Source organism: Priapulus caudatus, unplaced genomic scaffold (assembly GCF_000485595.1).
Source record: "Priapulus caudatus unplaced genomic scaffold, Priapulus_caudatus-5.0.1 Scaffold644, whole genome shotgun sequence".
Lineage (NCBI taxonomy): Eukaryota > Metazoa > Priapulida > Priapulimorpha > Priapulimorphida > Priapulidae > Priapulus > Priapulus caudatus.
In genome coordinates this window covers 115099-133761 of record NW_014577705.1, presented here as the reverse complement: position 1 = coordinate 133761, position 18663 = coordinate 115099, and the positions used below count along the sequence as shown (strand labels likewise).

At 48.2% G+C, this 18663-nt stretch overlaps 1 protein-coding gene across 1 annotated transcript in view; it reads left to right on the top strand.

Moving 5' to 3' along the window:
* Positions 1-18663, top strand: part of LOC106812403 (structural maintenance of chromosomes protein 1A-like) — a 40018-nt gene that overhangs the window by 6102 nt on the left and 15253 nt on the right. The window contains exons 2-10 of the mRNA XM_014816272.1: positions 596-672; positions 1148-1291; positions 1741-1889; positions 2574-2742; positions 9398-9610; positions 9918-10003; positions 10316-10481; positions 11248-11369; positions 18400-18481. Of these exons, the coding sequence (XP_014671758.1) occupies positions 596-672; positions 1148-1291; positions 1741-1889; positions 2574-2742; positions 9398-9610; positions 9918-10003; positions 10316-10481; positions 11248-11369; positions 18400-18481 (1208 nt within the window). The remainder of the gene's footprint in view (positions 1-595; positions 673-1147; positions 1292-1740; positions 1890-2573; positions 2743-9397; positions 9611-9917; positions 10004-10315; positions 10482-11247; positions 11370-18399; positions 18482-18663) is intronic.

The following is an 18663-nucleotide window of genomic DNA, read 5'->3' as shown; positions in this document are numbered from 1 at the left end:
CCACAGAGTCACCGCAGTAGACGTTAGATGAGCGCTGTCGCTCCGCGGCACTTGTTATATTTTGATGAGTTTTTAATTTTTTTTTCTTGAAATTTGCTAAATTCAAATTTCTTTAAAAAACCAAAATTAATTAAAAATCAATCACGTACATTAGATATCATTCAGGTGTGTTTTAATGCTAAGTACCATTCACTTGAAATATAAGAGTGAAAAAACTGTGTTTCAGGCAAAGAGAACATTACTCAAATAAAAATGTGATGATATCTTCTAATGGATTTAAGACCTTTTGGGACTCAATGTTTGGAGGCTGTTCGTGAAGGGATATACCAACTGTTGATGCAAATTGATATCACACATGATGTAGATAGGGCTATAGTGTAATTTGATGGTACTAACTCATTTTTGACCAAAATGGATTTAACACCTTTTGGAAATCAGCTCTTCAAATGTGGACATACGTTAGTTATGGTTTGTCATCGTCACTGGAACTTGTCTTGACCTTAAGGTGGTGGCTCTCGTAACTCTCACACCAAATCTATCTGTGCATTGATTGAGTAATGATACATGATAATAATAATAATATGCATTTTTACAGGAAAGTCCAACTTGATGGATGCTATTAGTTTTGTACTTGGAGAACGCACATCAAACCTCCGTGTTAAAAAGCTATCCGTGAGTCATTAGAAATGTAAAAATTTCCTTATTTAAGTTTATTTGATTTTAACTAGTGTGCTGTAAGACTTAGATTGATACATACTCGACATTTAATTTTATCACTGGAGTTTACATATATATATGTTTTCTGTGTTGAACTGCAAATTAAAAATCATTATGTAATTATGTACAAACTTAATTGAATAGATTTTGATTGCCATCATTAAATTTTGTACATAACCCTTTCTGATCTCAACACACCAATACTGGTACAGGTCTTTTCTTAATTTTTCCGGGAGTTGCCATCATTTTGGGTATGGGGGGTTGGATATGTACTAATGTACTAATACTTGGAAATCCTATATGTTCTGAATTCCAAAACAAATCTGGCCCAAGGGTTTCTGTTAAGAGATTGTGAACCTGTACTGTGTGATAGTGAGATGTGCTGTGTTTACATATTCTGTATTAACGGCAGTCTTGTGTCCCGACGTAGGACTTGATTCATGGCGCGCCCGTTGGACAAGCTGTTGCCAATCGTGCGTCCGTGACAGCTGTCTACGGCGATGATGATGGCGTCGAAACTCAGTTCTGTCGTGTCATTCACACGTCGTCTTCAGAGTACAAGATCGACAACAAGGTGTATACATGTGTCTGTATAACGCTTCCACTCCTGGTGTTGGTATTTGGAATAGTGACATCTGTGTTGTTAGAACAATCAATCCTGTATATAAGGGTCAGCCGAGGACAAAAGTGAAATGAAAGTTATGGACGGATGTTCTATGTGAAGAGGCGGTTTTAGTGTATAACTGCCATTCGAGGAAAATGACGAAAGTGTCTTTTCTGCAAGGGTCAGCAAGGACAGGTGTCCATTCTATAAGGATGATTGCTACCACAGGTTTAAATGTATTCAATAAGCATGCCTTAGTTCTGTCGAATAACACTAGATATGCTGGGTTTGTGTGGGTGGATGCGTGCATGGGTGCAGGTATGTAGTATTTATGCTCCTACTGTGGTGCACATAAATGTTAACATGAACTCTTACAGGTTGAAAAGCTCTGTTACCAGACAGTCTTAACTTTGCTCCAGGTTGTGTCTGCGGCAGAGTACCAGATCGCTCTCGAAAAGATTGGAATCTCAATCAAGGCGAAGAACTTTCTCGTCTATCAGGGAGCCGTTGAGCAAATAGCAATGAAGAACCCGAAAGAGAGAACCCAGCTGTTTGAACAGATCAGCAGGTGAGGATTTGAGCCCGCTGGTAGTTGTACCTGCATTATAGTCACATGCGACTAACAGATCTCCATTTGTTATCAAAATGAGTGCTGAAAAATCTCACCGTGATATTACCACATATATAAGTTCAGGGGTCGAAATTAGCGGTATCCCGATATCCGCGGGATAGTAGATTCTTGTGTTGGATACCAGATTTCAATGATTGGTATCCTGCCAGGATAGTAAAAAAAAATCGTCAAAATCGGGATAGTGGTTGTTGAGCATATTTGCAAGCTCAGCCATATAAGCGTAGCCGATGTTGATCATAAATGTGATGTGTATACATTGTATCAAGCGAACCAGACAATGCGTCTAGACAATACGTCTGCAGTGTACTTGTCTGTGCATATCTGTGAATCTGTTTTAATGTTTTTATATACATTACATATTAATTACATTACATATTAATAATTTTCAAATGCTATTATTGCATATTTCAAAATGTTGGATACGAACATTGTTGAAATTACTATCCAAAAAATGGGATACCAAATCTTTGGGCTTTGAGTACCAGATTTCAATACCTGGTATCCCGAATGGATACCATAATAAAAATCTAATTTCGACCCCTGAAGTTTGATATGTATATATAGATGTTGCCTTACCTGGTATATCTTAGTAATAGTGGCTGTTTGCTGATCGTGGTCTAGGTCAGGAGAGTTGTCACAAGAGTACGAACGTCTAAAGGCAGAGATGGGGAAGGCTGAAGAAGATACACAGTTCAATTACCACAAGAAGAAAGGCATCGCTGCCGAGAGGAAGGAAGCCAAGTTGGAGAAAGACGAAGCGGAGAAGTATGAGAGACTGCGCACACAGCTGGTGAGTTTACGTGCATTTGTACAGGTGTCGCAAACACGTACCTGTTAACGAATGTGTTTCAAGCGAATGCGTAATATTTCTGCTGTTAATTAGGTGATGTCACGATCATCGGTTGAGCAGGGCTGAGCAAGCGTTTATTTATCAAAATCTATTTGGCATCGGAAAAGAAGACAAAATCGAATAATGTAAAACTTGACAAGAAAACTTGAAAAGGTATGAGAATCGAGATTATCATTGCGCTAGTATAAGAGTATCTATTGTGATTTAATACATGTATTTACAACAGTTTGTAAACAGCTGCAAACAACAGTAAAAGGCGGCACGGGGGGGCGGGGCCTGCGGGCGGGGGCGGGAAACGCGTGGCGGGACTCCAGGCGCAGCCATGACATGGCACCACGTGAGCTGGGTAATCACACACGGAGGGGCGTTTACCGCACACCGATGCATTCAAGCGACCGGGCCGGCGTGGGTGGTGGCGGGTGGGTCGGCCTCGACGCTGATCCGGATTGCCGCGGTAGTGTCGCCCGCCCGGCGCTTAATCAGGTCGGCCCGCCGTCTTCGGCGTTGACTTTTCGGGCGGTGTGGGCGGTCGTGTCGGAGGGGTGGCTGGCGGTCCCAACCGCGGCGCCTTGTCGGATGGCACTGATTTGGTTTTACGGCCATCAATAACAATGCCCTCGCGCGGGCGGGGTGCCCAATTGCGACACTATTGCCTATTCACTACAGCGTCTCTGAGCTACGCATACGGCACCCCCCATCCATCAGCGGATCCCGCGCATATTTGACCCGCGGGTTAGGTCTCAGAGGCGGGGGTGGGTGCGTAGCGTGGGTGCGCCCGTGAGTGATTCAGACGTGTCTGGGGTGTTTGTGTTGACAGTCGCCGCGGCTCGGTCGATCTAGCATGTTGTAGACTAGAAGTTGGGGCTAGTAGATTGTTTCCGGTTGGTCAGATGTGAATTCAGTTCAGCGCACGGCATTCAGGAATTTGGGAGAGTTGATTGTGTAAATAATACAGGAAGAAGGAGAAGTATTTGGTGGCCTCACGTTTCTAATTCAAATGAAGGACATGCACGTTTGTCCATGTGAAGAGTGACCATTGTTGAGGCACGCATTTGTCCTGAATAACTTGTGAAGCGAAGACCTGACATTTCTTTGCTCCGGCACTTTGTGATGCTTGCTGTATATGGGTCTTCGTCGTGGAGTGCTACTCAGAAATGCGACGGACTAGTCCGAGATTACTGATAGGGTGTTCTACTGATAGATGGTATAGAGTGAGCTCGGTCGGACGTTATCCCGATCTTTCCTATTGCTTGCGGTTCGCTACTTTATAGAGTTGCATGGAGCTGCTGCGGCTCTTTCCTGGGCTGTGTATTTTGCTTGCTGGACAGGCGTAGTCGATGTGCGTTGCTTGCGACGGGAGCTCAGCAGCTACAGTTACAGGCTCTTGAAGCTGTCTTACGTAATGCAGCAGTAAATTAGGGAACCATCCCAGGAGAGTGTAACAAGAGGCTCAAGGAGATGGAGAAGATATCGGCGATAGGAAGGAGAGGGTAGTAGGAGCAGAATCAGAGGAGGAAGAAGAGAGGACCACGGAAGGCGTGACGAACGGCGAGGCATGGCCGTGAGATAGGGAGCAAAATTGAGCTAAGGAGGAGTGGTGAGTGTGTCACGTTCGTATGAGATCTCTGGTCTCGGTCGCTCGTTATTCTGTCTGCCTGTCTGTTCGTTGTTTGGCTGTCTGTCTGTCTGTCTGTCTGTCGTGGGTTGTTGTCTGGTTGTTTGTCGCTGGTTGTTGCGGTCTGTTGGCTGTCTACCTATTTGCCTGTCTGTTTTCTCTGTCTACCTGTCGTCTGGTGTCTGTATTCTGCCTGGGTCTTTTCTGTTTTGATAGTATTGTGTATTCCTCATCTGTAATATCGGTAATAGTGTCGTTGGGTTCACTTATGCATCATCAAGTCTGAATCATGACATGGTTTGCGATTGGTCTACATGGGTTTATTTGGTTGCTTCATAGGGTGAGGTGAACTGAATACAAGAAGCAAGACCACCTTGATACATTATGGGCATAAAGGTGAGAAAGGACAGCTCTCACACTTCAGAGAGATTGGAGGCTGCAGAGTTAAGCGACAGCTGTGCGCGTAGGCGGATAGGTGGTATTGCTCTAATCGTGGGATAGTGTAAGCATAGCCGGTAGGGGGTGATGGAGTACGACGAGGGTAGGTGGGTCGAGGGAGTCGGAGGCGTTCTCTCTGTCGCGGGGTCTTGGATAGGGTGGTTAGTAGGTATAGGTGGGTGGCAGTTGATGGGTGGTCGTAGTATGATTACATATATAAGCGACTTACTGGTATATAGTTATATGTATTGATTTGGTGGTTGTTTATGCGGATTCATACCGCTCGGTGTAGGTTATACCGGTATGTTATTGCAAATATTTTGAAACTGCGACTATTGATATCGCGGTACGAGCTTCCCGTGGTATATCGAGGTATTTTGACGATGATGCGCGCGGGGTGGTATAACAAGAACATAGAGGTTACGTTGAATTGACAATTTATTCGTCTATATTGTTATGGGGCTCGAAAAGTATTTGCTATCTGGGCGGGTGTTATGTATATATTCGAAAAGCGACAATTGCTACACGGGACGAGTTCACACGTTATAGCGTGCGCAGGTCGCGATCTGGCCCGTTGGGCATGACACTGAGCGCGGATGGCGGGTAGCTACTGCGCGCGGCACAGAGTTGGGGGCAGTACGTCTGGCGAGGGAGGGGAGTAGCGTGGAAGGGCAGGAGTCGGTATTTATAAGCGTAGTGCTGCAGCGTGATGCGGGGGGGGTGCCGCGCGTCCGGGGCGCGGCGCGTACCGGAAGGGGCTGATGCTCGATGAGGTGGGGTGGGGGTTTCCTGTTTCGGGGTTTCAGTTTCAGGTTCTCAGTTTGAGTTTGCTGTGATCGAGAGTATTATGGTCAGAAGGTTATGCAGCTAGGCGGTCTTGTGGTGATTGTGTATTCCAGCGTCAGATTCGGCGTGTCTTTCGGAGAGGGTGTGGTTCAGTTACAGCGGTGGTGACGATTGTTACGGCCAGTAGGAGCTGTGCAGCTCATAGCGGGGCACCGACGTCTCAGCTGGCCTGGGGGACAGTCGGGGGCATGTCCGCGCGCCGCGGAAGTGGTTCGAGGGGGACATCATATCAGTGTACCCCACGAGGTTTTGGGACGACCATGGATTTTGTCGTGTGCGTGTGTGCGTGGTGTGCGTGGCTCGGTGCGGTGCGGCGTGTGGTGCGTGTTGTGATTGAAGTGAGCAAGCTTTTTTATTGTGTGAGGTAGTGGCGTCAGCTTGGGCTTCTTTCGCTTTTTTTGGTCCGGCAGGCTTTCATTTGCATTCAAGGGTGCATTTGAGATGCATAATATAATCTGGCGAACAAAGGCTGAGAAGCTGTTTCTAGAGTAAATTTAGTACTCGTTTCTTTTTATACACTTTTTGTTTTCTTATATTAATAATTTATTATGCAGAAATATCAAGGAAGCGTATGTTTATTGAAAGTTGTAGGGATATCACGTTTCACATTAGACACTATTCAGCTGGGAAGCACGAAGCTATGTTATTCATGCAAAGAGGACACTTAGTAAACTGAGCATGGGTTGTTAGTTTGAAAATGGAAAAATGTAATGTTCGGCATTGGAAATTGGATGAGGGGGTATGTATAGCACGCGTATATGGATTGATGAGCGTTGCGACACAGGCATCAATAACGCGGACCAATTTATTTTGTGATCAGCGTCACACAATGTTTGATTGGTTTTCTGCTTTTTTGTTTCTTGATTTGATGGCTGCATGTGGAACCCTTTCGTATCTTATCCGAATAGCCAGAATGGCCGTGCCTGCGTGGTGCGTGTGTGTGGTGTGTGTGTTCAGTGGGCGTTGCACAGTGGGACCGCCTCCCCTGCGGCGGCGCAGAGAATGCGATCCTGAGGCGGTTAATTCACAACACTCCGCCCCCGCCCCCTTCGCGGTGTTTGCTAATTGGCGGCTGGGGGTGGTGTGTGGTCGCCCCACAGGATTCTCAGGCAAGTTGGATTGTGGCGCGGACCCCTGACTGCACTTGCAGGCGAGAAAACATTTGCCTGTTCCTGCTTCTCAAGGAAACAGTGCAGAAATGTAAATTTCATTTCATATAATACAATATGATTGATGATAATTTAACGACTCATGAAGATTGTTTATCTATCCTTCATGCGATGGTTACATTCCAATACGCTATTGGAAGAATGATTGCAATTACGCGTTTTGTACGCTATGCATCACGTATATATTGCAGATACGGCGTGTTTAAGGTCGCTAATACTCACCCTTGAGGTATATATTATTAAGGCTAAGAGTGGCAGACTAATGTGCATATGTTGAATTAGAGGTTGAAGACTATTTCATTTTGCATTGTTCATTTTATATTTGTATACTTCACAACATGAATGATGGCTGATGGCATGTTCTAATGCACGCAGGAAGTCGCTGAGAGCTGCGGAGAAGGCAAAGGAAACTCACGAGCAGGAGATCAAAGAGCTCGAGAAGGAGCTGGAGGAGGTGGAGAAGAAGAAGCTTGATTACGAGGAGCAGGTCCAGGAGGAGTCGCAGTCCCAGGGTAGGGACATGACGCTGGAGGACTCCCAGGTTAGTCTCGGGAGTAGGAAGGGGTGGGACACGACCCTGTCGGCTTCAACTGTCAATCAGGAAGGCTGTAGGAAATATTTGGTGACTGGTAGCCTGTGTAACACATCACATGTTCTTCTCAATGACACCATGTTGATTTCCTGTGAGATACAGCTATACTTGCTGGCATATACTAGCCTTAAGTTAAATTCTGTAACTTGGTTTAGTTTTCATGGATTACTATGTTAACTGATTTATATACATCAGCATGAAAAACCAGGTGATGCCATAATAAAAATATTGGTTGTTTGCCCTCACCCGACCGACCCGCCAAAAAGGGACAGACTCAATTATTGTTATTGATTTCCCATTCTTTTTTTTTCTTTTTTTTAAATTATATCACTGTACATTATATAAATCTGTAGGCAATACATTATATGTACCAAGCAAAACAATCATTCAACGTAAAAGGTATCTCCACACAAGCACACCCGAGCATGTAGACACCATGCTGAATTTGTAAAAAGACCCCTCCCCCTAAAAAAAAGCCTACCCTACTTACCCAAACTTTTCAGCCTGGGTCGGGTGAGGGCAAACAAACATTTGTTAATTGTTACCTGACCTATCCGTTTGAGCAAAATAACCTTGCCCTCTTGGATATTGTTGCTATGTCTGTCAAGCTAGACCAATTTATATGATTTTTTACATCATTTTTTTCAAACATGATGTTTTGCTCTGCTTGTCAGTGCTGGAACGGCATCACTTACAATGTTTCGTTTCTGACCAGGTTGCAGATTATAATCGCCTGAAGGAGGAGGCTGGGATGCGGGCGGCGCGCTACCACCAAGAGTTGGAATCCGTCAACCGGGAACAGAAAACCGATCAGGACAAACTGGACAATGAAATTCGGTACGCAGTCCATCTATCATCTGCTGCATGAAGATAATGTGTGCGATTTCATCGTGGCTGCACTACCTAGACACGCGCAGCTCTCTTTTAATTCAATTACATGTACTAGAAGATTCTTTACAACAACTACACCAAGTAAACTGTTAATTACTTGGTCGGTCGGTCAGAACGTTACTTTACTAGACTAACTTATTCAATTACTCGGAGTAAACTCTATATCTAGCTATTGCAGTAGTGCATGTCATTACGTAGCAGAACTTTCTGTTGCATCTTCGCATCCATGGGTTGTCACACCACCTGATCAATCACGCTGACATTCTCACCTCTGCAGCAAGAAGAACGAGTTGCAGAGCAAGGTGAAGCAGAAGGAGCACGAGCTGGAGGAGAACAAGAAGCGCGTGGAGAAGCTGAATGACTACATCCGCACGAGCGAGCAGTCGGTCGAGGAGCAGCGCTCGCTCTGCAAGACGCTGCTGGAGGAGGTGAACGAGGCGAAGGAGAAGATCAAGGAGATCAATGCCGACCTGGACAGTGTCACCGAGCAGCTGGGAGAGGCGAAGGTAGGTGTGGTAGCTGCACGTCGCGTGTGGTAGCCACGCTGGTTTTCTGTGAGGTGAGGTTTGTACAGGGTGCATCTAGCATGTCTGAGATAGCATTGGGGCTTAAGAAGTTGTCCGGTTTCATGTGAATTCAGTTTCACCACGGCATTCAGAATTTGGAGAGTTGATTGTGTAAAATAAAGTACAGGAAGAAGAAAAGTATTGGTCTCAAGTTTCATAATTCAAAATGAAGACCATGCACTTGTCCATGTGAAGAAGACCATGTGAGCACGCATTTTCCTGAATAACTTGTGAAGGAAAGAACCTGGAACATTCATATGCCGTGCACTAGTATGCCTTGCTGTATAGTGTCTGAGTGTACTCAGAAATCGAGGGTATCCAGTAAATAGATTTTCTACTGATATGGTAAGAGTGGACCTGGTCGGACGTTATCCGCTTCTCCTATTGCTTGCCTTGTCTTTCATAGAGTAGCAGAGCGCTCGCTCCTTTCCTGCCTTGTATTTTCTTCTGACACGTAGCGATGTCCGATTGCTTGCAGACGGAGAAGCAGCTACAGCTACAGCTCTTTAAGCTGTTCTACAATGAGCAGTACATTGACCACTACCAGGAGGAGCTGCTAACCAAGAGCAAGGAGATGGAGAAGATATCGGCGAAGAAGGAGAGGGTAGAGGAGCAGATCAAGGAGAAGAAGAAGGACCACGGAAGGCTGACACGCGAGCTGGCCAAGATAGAGCAACAGATAAGAGAGAGTGTGAGTGTCGCGTTCGTGTGAGATCTGTCCATCTGTCTGTCTGTCTGTCTGTCTGTCTGTCTGTCTGTCTGTCTGTCTGTCTGTCTGTCTGTCTGTCTGTCTGTCTGTCTGTCTGTCTGTCTGTCTGTCTGTGTGTCTACCTATTTGCCTGTCTGTTTCTCTGTCTACCTGTTCGTCTGTCTGTATTCTGCCTGGCTCTCTATCTGTTTTAAGTATTTATACATCTATAAACCTATAAGTCAATCATATATATATGAAGCTGAAATCAGACATGGTTACATTGTTACATTGTTTGGTATGTTTATAGGAGGTGGAACTGAACAAGAAAAGACCACTATACATTAAGGCAAAGGAGAAGACAGCTCACACTCAGAAGAAATTGGAGGCTGCAAAGTAAGCCGACAGCTTAGCATGATTGCTCTAATCTGATAGTGATAACATAGTACTAGTGTGATGATAGAGTAGGAAGTGTGTGAAGAGTCCAGGCTTCTTCGTTCCCTTATATATATTATACATATATATATATATGTATATATATATTATAAGGCTAAAAGGCAGACTAAAATGTGCATAGTGAATAAAGAGGTTGAAGACTATTTCATTTTGCATTGTCCATTTTATATTTGTATAAAGTTTTCATAAAATTGTGTTGTGATGTACTTCACAACATGAATGATAGCTGATGGCATGTTCTAATGCACGCAGGAAGTCGCTGAGAGCTGCGGAGAAGGCAAAGGAAACTCACGAGCAGGAGATCAAAGAGCTCGAGAAGGAGCTGGAGGAGGTGGAGAAGAAGAAGCTTGATTACGAGGAGCAGGTCCAGGAGGAGTCGCAGTCCCAGGGTAGGGACATGACGCTGGAGGACTCCCAGGTTAGTCTCGGGAGTAGGAAGGGGTGGGACACGACCCTGTCGGCTTCAACTGTCAATCAGGAAGGCTGTAGGAAATATTTGGTGACTGGTAGCCTGTGTAACACATCACATGTTCTTCTCAATGACACCATGTTGATTTCCTGTGAGATACAGCTATACTTGCTGGCATATACTAGCCTTAAGTTAAATTCTGTAACTTGGTTTAGTTTTCATGGATTACTATGTTAACTGATTTATATACATCAGCATGAAAAACCAGGTGATGCCATAATAAAAATATTGGTTGTTTGCCCTCACCCGACCGACCCGCCAAAAAGGGACAGACTCAATTATTGTTATTGATTTCCCATTCTTTTTTTTTCTTTTTTTTAAATTATATCACTGTACATTATATAAATCTGTAGGCAATACATTATATGTACCAAGCAAAACAATCATTCAACGTAAAAGGTATCTCCACACAAGCACACCCGAGCATGTAGACACCATGCTGAATTTGTAAAAAGACCCCTCCCCCTAAAAAAAAGCCTACCCTACTTACCCAAACTTTTCAGCCTGGGTCGGGTGAGGGCAAACAAACATTTGTTAATTGTTACCTGACCTATCCGTTTGAGCAAAATAACCTTGCCCTCTTGGATATTGTTGCTATGTCTGTCAAGCTAGACCAATTTATATGATTTTTTACATCATTTTTTTCAAACATGATGTTTTGCTCTGCTTGTCAGTGCTGGAACGGCATCACTTACAATGTTTCGTTTCTGACCAGGTTGCAGATTATAATCGCCTGAAGGAGGAGGCTGGGATGCGGGCGGCGCGCTACCACCAAGAGTTGGAATCCGTCAACCGGGAACAGAAAACCGATCAGGACAAACTGGACAATGAAATTCGGTACGCAGTCCATCTATCGTCTGCTGCATGAAGATAATGTGTGCGATTTCATCGTGGCTGCACTACCTAGATACACGCAGCTCTCTTTGTAGGCTCCTTGCTGAGATATTGCCAATTAGAGATTGGCAGGTCGTCATGGTGAGTGCGATAGTTCCACTTGACGGGACCCATGGGCGTGCGTCAGCCGTACTTCCCTGTGTGTGTGTGTGGTCCTAAGACACACACGGTACGGAACAGTCAATCCGTCTCGTAGCTGACCTTCGATATGCGCTTATTTCATTCTCCCACAGACGCAGAACCCTGTATCTTCGTTGTTGAACGGATAGCCAATATCATCGCTTATGCCACTCATTCTCATCATCCACAGCATCTTTTACTTGATCTTCTGAACGACCTGTGCTGTGTCTTGTCGTAACGAAGTTGAGTCAGCTCGCGATAGTCGAGTCTTATATGCACATCAACCACGCGGAGGTTCCCCTCGCGACTGTGCTGTTGTGGGCATAGCATCGGATTTCGTCAGCCTAAGGCTCCCAGCACCGAACAACGGGGTACGTGTAGACGAAGCGGCGCTGCGCCAACCCGTTGCCTCTTACGCACTTCGTGCCAAGGCACCGCCTTCCCGTGGCTGTGTGGTGACAACACCACGCGCTGCTGTCTTGATACGGGTTCCTCGACATTAAGATATCCACGGGTTACATTCTTCAGACCCCGCAAACGAAATACCTTCATATATATGTGTTCGTACATCTTAACATCCCTAAAGGTTGTTAGTGGCTGGTATCGTTTGCTGTGGGGTAGTCAGTCCGACACCGGCGTACGTTACGCGTGCCATTCTGTAAGCGTCGCCCAGAGCTCCCCCACCATACTATAGATTCTAAATGTCATTAGTCACCACACAGGATTCTCGCTTATCTTTACGGTTGGTTCAATTGTACTGTGCTGTGTGTGGTAGCCACGCACGCCGACACGTAGCACCATATTTTAGCGGTGCTCTAACCATTTCCAAACGCATACAACGGCATCTACGCAAACGCGTGGCGTGGCAGACAACTGTTATGAGATGCGCGTGTCTAACAAGGCGAAGGTGGTTGTAGCGTGTAGTTTACTCTCAAGCTGGGAACTATCGCATCTGTATAACGCTAGAATTACACGAAATGTACATCCACGGCTTACATTTACCACTATGGCTTATGTTGACGCCAACGATTGACACATTAAATGTATAAGCCTCGAATGCGGCTTTTACCACAAGGCAGAGCAAACTACAGTTGCTGCTTTGTAGGGGTTTTGCTCACTGCCCGGCACGGTCCTGAAACATGGTCTCGCATTAAACAGCACGTTGCAGCCGGTCAGCGGCTACCCCTGGGGGCTTATGGATTTGCCACTCCAATGCGGCTCTTACTAAGTTCATCGATCTTGAATCTTGAATTTACTCAGCCCAAAGATTAGCTGGCGATTGATTCTTCTCCACACACTGGATCATGTTGTTGCTCTCGTTGTAGGTGGAGCACTATTGAAGCCTGGGCGAGCCGTGCGACGTGTTTACCTCCCTTTCTTTTTCCCGCCTCTTGTAGACGCTCTTGCATGGTGTTCTTGGTCCAGTGGCAGCTCACCTGTCGCATAACTGGATCGATGCTTCGATTTGGCCAACTTTCCGTTATGAAGTTTAACCAACTTCACGCGAAGTCAGGATAAGGCGTTCACTGTTCTCCGATACATGGTCGCAGGGATGGTGCAGTGGTTCTAACGTCCCCACCGGTAGTCTCTTGACATAGCGGCGCATGTACCGCCGTCTCGTTGTTACGATGTCATTTTATACACTCTCCTGAGAGTTCAGCCTCATTATAGCGCGCTCATCTGTTGTTTCAGCCAGGTCAGCTCGTGGTACTCAGCATCGCGATCGACGAGCATGCGTTTTGATCAATATGTTCGTAACTCTCGGAGTACCTGAGTCATCACTCGCCGTACATTGCACAAGCTCTCTTACGATACGCTCTAGAGCACCGGACAGGTGCACACGCTCTTTCCGAACTGGCTCGTCTAGAATGCTTACCTTGCCCTGTCGTATGTGCTGTGGGTGGTGAGCCCGTGATCCGCCACCACCGGCACGATGAGGGCACATGGATCGTATGGACGGCATGCCTTTGCGTTTTATAGCTGGGTATAGTGGCAATAGCCTTGTAAGGCTTCGAACTGGTCGAATTGCCAGCGCAGGTGAGGGAGCTCTCGGACACTATGATCGGTCTAGCTTCGTCAATACCGGCATGAAGGAATGGTAATTCAAGGGGTGCCATTGGAAGCCTGCTATCTCCACCTCGGTAGATTCGATGATTGCTTTAATAGATCTTGAGCGCAAGCCGATGTCATGAAAGGTCTGGCCGCCACCGTGGCTGCGTGTGGTAGCCACCCACGACTGTCCCCACCGGCAGGCGTTGTTCCTCCATGCGGCACTTTCCTTCAGCTGTCTCTCTGCTTTACCCTTACACGGCAGCATTCACCATGTGCGAGGGTTTTCATCATTTGCGTCCTGCAGCTTGGCGGTGAAAATATCTGTCGATATCGTCTATATCCGTTTCCTCGTCTATAAGTTGGCCGTGTTACGTCGTGCCCTATGGCGATCCTGAAGCGTGGCTTCACTTATCGAGTCTGTTTTGCGTCACGTTGTTCTCTGCCGGTTGCATATCTGGTATAGTCACAGCCATTAACCGACCCGGTTCCCCCGCTTAAGGTGCTTCGTGTATGTTCTGGCAGGCCACGCACTGTCCCAGATTGTCAGCCGCAGCCGTTCAGCTGTGTGTCGCTTTGTGTGGGAAGGTCCCTCATCACTCGGCCATCTGCTCCGCCATCCTGTGCGTTCGCTGCGTGGGTATCCTATATGCACTTTGCTACGTGCACTGGTCTCAACTCCTTGCGAATGCTTGTTGACATTGGCTTGTTTGGGTCATTGTAAAGTGCCAGCAGCATCGTTGCATCGCGTGTTGCCTCCTTGTGATACTTTTATCACTGTAGTCGCGGTCTACAACGAATAATGCCAGGCCGACACATTTTTCTTGTCTTCTACTCGTTTTATTTCGCAAGCTCAGGTTGCTGTGTGGCTAGTCACACCACAGACCGGTTCCCCGTGCTGTGTGTGGTAGGCCACGCACTGGCCGTCCCGCGTGCTGTGTGGAGTCACGCGTGCGCCCAGGTACGTCACCCACAGAGTGTGGCGCACCATGCAGTAGCAGGGTCGAAGCTTGCTGTTGTGGTAGCCAGCATCACGCGGCAAGCGAGTCCCCCAAGATTTGTAATACGCTTTAAACCCCGTTCATTTAACATGCTTATATAAATTTAACCAAAACCCTAGGCGTGTGCTTTAGTTTGTGTAGCTACCACAGCACAGACTAAGAAAGAGTCGTCCCCTCTAAAGCTCTGTCACTGTAAATTACGACATCAGTTGGCAGTGACATAAAGGAAAAATATAATATCACAGTGATATACGAGGCTTTCTTGCACTCACAACTGCCCGCGGACTGTTAACTGGTGATAGTCTCAGCACACGTGCCGCACACGACTCTCAAAACTAGAACGACAAATGCCACGTCCTAAACGCCAGCCCAGACCCCGAGAAGCGCGAATGCATACATGAATAGGGGCCCAGGACGACAAAAACGCGCGACCGGCGCAGTACATAGGATTTAGTGGTGCCGCTGTAATGATCGAGATGAGCGCACTACGCTACAACAACTATTGATGCGCTGATCCTACCGGCGTAAGCACTATGCACTATGGCTGACTGTCTAGGTGCTCAAGGCCTCTGGCAACGCCAATGCAGCTACAGTGTAGGTGCAGCCTATGCAGCCCTAGATTGACACTACCCTCACTTATGGCAGTATGCCTAATGCATATGCACCTATGCAATATGCAGCCATGCCCAATGCACCAATGCACTATGCGCACTCAGTCGCGTGGCATTGTGAGGCCCTAATGCACATCATGCCCTACATAGCGCATGATGCGTATGCAGCTATCGCGTCGTCTGCACTTATGCCCTAACCGTGTAATGGCACTAACTGAGCACTATGGCACTATGCATTATGCACTATGCAACTATGCACTTGCACGGGTGCTGTGGCTGAGTGAGTGCACTACTCGTATCAGTCAGCCACTAGTGCACTATGCGCTATGCAGCTCATGCTCGCATTCGACCCACCATGCCGCATGCACTATGCACTTGGCTAGCTTATAGTGCGAAATATGGCGCTACAGCTGAACCTATACACTATGCACTAGGTGCCATAGGCACCTACAGTGTATGACCCAGCTGTGCACTTATGCATTATGCATTATGCAACTATGCACTACAGTGTACTGGGTCAGCTATGCCACCTGATGCAGTGGGTTGCGGATGCACTAGTGGCACAACTCAGTGCACGCCACTATGCGACGCGTGCGCACTGATGCACCAACTCGCGTCACTCTGCACTATGCGACTATGCAGCTGTGCACTAACTGCGCTATGCACTATGCACTATGCACTATACACTATGCACTATGCCAGTAGCATATGCACCATGCACTATGCAGCTAATGCACTATGCACTAATGCACTAGTGACTATGGCGCTGATGCACTATGCACTATGCACTCATGCACTAGACCGCTGTATGCACTTAGTGGTCGCTAGCTTAATGGCCCACTTACGCAATTACATGCACATATGCACTAAAGCACTATGCTCTAATGCCTATGCCACTATGCACCATGGGACCGGCATGGCAGCCATGCACCTGATGGCACTATGCAGTCATGCACCATGCACTATGGCACTATGAACTATGCACTATGCCGCTATGCACTATGGCGACATCTGCACTAGTGCACTACATGCATTACAGTGTATGCACTCATGCTCTATGCAGCTCGGCAGCTATGCACTCTGCATATGGGGCACTACAGTGTATGCACTAATGCACGATGCACGATGGCACTCGTATTGTGCAGATGCACTATGCAGTATGGCACATATGTCATCCAAGTCGCACCTACACGCACGACGCTATGCACTATGCAGGGGACCGGATCCCGTCACCGTGCTGTGTGTAGCCACGCGTCCGCGTCCCGTGCTGTGTGGTAGCCACACACGCCGTCCCCGTGCTGTGTGGTAGCGCACACATGCCGTCCCCGTAGTTGCGTGTGGTACCACACACGCTGTTCCCCGGTGCTGTGTGGTAGCCATGCCAATATGAGGCAGCCGTCTGTGCTGTGTGGTACCACACACGCCATCCCGTGCTGTGTGGTAGCCACACACAGCGTTCCTGGATTGTGCTGTGTGGCAGCCACGCACGGCGCGTCCCAAGGTGCTGTGGTGGTAGCCACAACACAGCCGTCCCCAGGTGCTGTGTGGTACCACGCACGCTGCCACCCTGGTGCTGTGTGGTAGCCACACACCGCCGGCCACGCGGAGTGGCTGTGTGGGTGCGCACACAGCGTCGTCGGCCCGGTGTGTGTGGTAGCCACACACGCGCGTCCCCGGTGCTGTGTGGTAAGCGCACACACCGTGACCCGTGCTGCTGTGTGGTAGCCACAGGCGTCGTCGTCCCCCGTCGTGTGTAGGACCACAACGCCGTCCCGGACGTGGCTGTGTGGTAGGCCACGTACGCACGACAGGAGCCGCCACCGTGCTGTGTGGTAGCCACGCACGCCGTCCCCCGGTGCTGTGTGGTAGCCACGGCACAGGTTGAAGTATGGGAGACCGTCCCCAAGTGCTGTGGTGGTACCACGCCCGGAGAGAAAGCGATTAGCCGTCTGCCGTGCTGCTGTGTCGGTAGCCACGCGTCGTCGTCCGCCGTGCGTGTGGTAGCCACACACGCCGTCCCGCCGTGCTTGTGTGAGCCAGCACACCGCACACGGTGCGTTGTGTAGCCAGCGCCGCCGTCCCCTGGTGCGTGTGTGGTAGTCCAGCGCACAGGGCGCGTCCCCGTGCTGTGTGGTAGCCAACGCACGGCTGTCGCTCCGTGCTGTGTGGTAGCCAGCAGCACGCCGTCCCCAGAATTGTGGCTGGTGGTAGCCACAGCACGCCATCCCGTGCTGTGATGGTAGCCAACGCCACGAGAGTCGTCCCCGTGCTGTGGTGGTAGCCCGCGTCGTCGTCCCCGTGCTGTGTGGTAGCGCACGCACGGGAGCCAGCCCCGTGCTGTGTGGTAGCCCACACACGGCCGTCCGTGCTGTGTGGTAGGCCAGCGCGTCGCCGTCCCGGGTGCTGTGTGGTAGCCAGCACAACGGCGCGTCCCCAAGTGCTGTGTGGTACCATCGCACGTGCCGTCCCCGTGCTGTGGTGGTAGCGCGACACACGCGCTCCCGTGCTGTGTGGACGCCAAACACGCCGTCCCGGGTGGCTGTGTGGTAGCCACACACAACGGGTAGATGGGGGCGGACCCGTGGCCGTCCCCCGTGCCTGTGTGGTGAGCCACCAACGCCGTCCCGTATGTGTGGTAAGCCAAGCGCGTCGCCGTCCCGTGCTGTGTGGTAAGCGCACACACCCGTCCCCGTGCTGTGTGGTAGCCAGCGCGTGCGGCCGTCCCGCACGGGTGCTGTGTGCTAGCCACAGCACGCCTTTCCCGTTGGCTGTGTGTAGCCACGCGTCGCCGTCCCGTGCTGTGTGGTAGCCACACACGCCGTCCCCCGTGCTGTGTGGTAGCCTACACACGCCGTCGCCTGCTGTGTGGTTAGCCACAAAAAGCCGTCCCCAGTGCTGTGTGGTAGCCACCACACGCCATCCCCGGGTGCTGTGTGCGTAGGCCACGAGCACGCCGTCGTGAGTGATACGAGATGAGGATTGTTGTAATAATCAGTGTAGTGATTACAGAGGATGAGGCATGAGATCTTTATTTATATTATGTAATTATATATATACATGATCTTTATGTATGTATTTGTATTATATTTATTTATTTATTGTATTTACACATATACTTCAAATTATTTAGCCTATATAGAGGTTACTAACTTGGTCGGCTATGAGTGTACTGACCGTCAGGTGATGTTTTAGCGTGGTACAACCGAGTGCATGCGCGGGCGGCCTGAAAGAAGCAGGAGCTATTGAGAAGTTTACAGCGCTGTTCCCTGGAGTGGTAAGTCTTCTATTCATTCAGATTAGATTGCGTGTGAAGGCTTTTTGGTGTCGCTAAAGTCATTCCGCAATTTCACAGTATTTTAGCAGCAGGAAAATCAGAAAGAATTCAAGTTTAAAGTAAGTTTGTTGTTTAGCAAGTAGGCTGATATACGCGAATATATAAAAATAAAAATAATAATT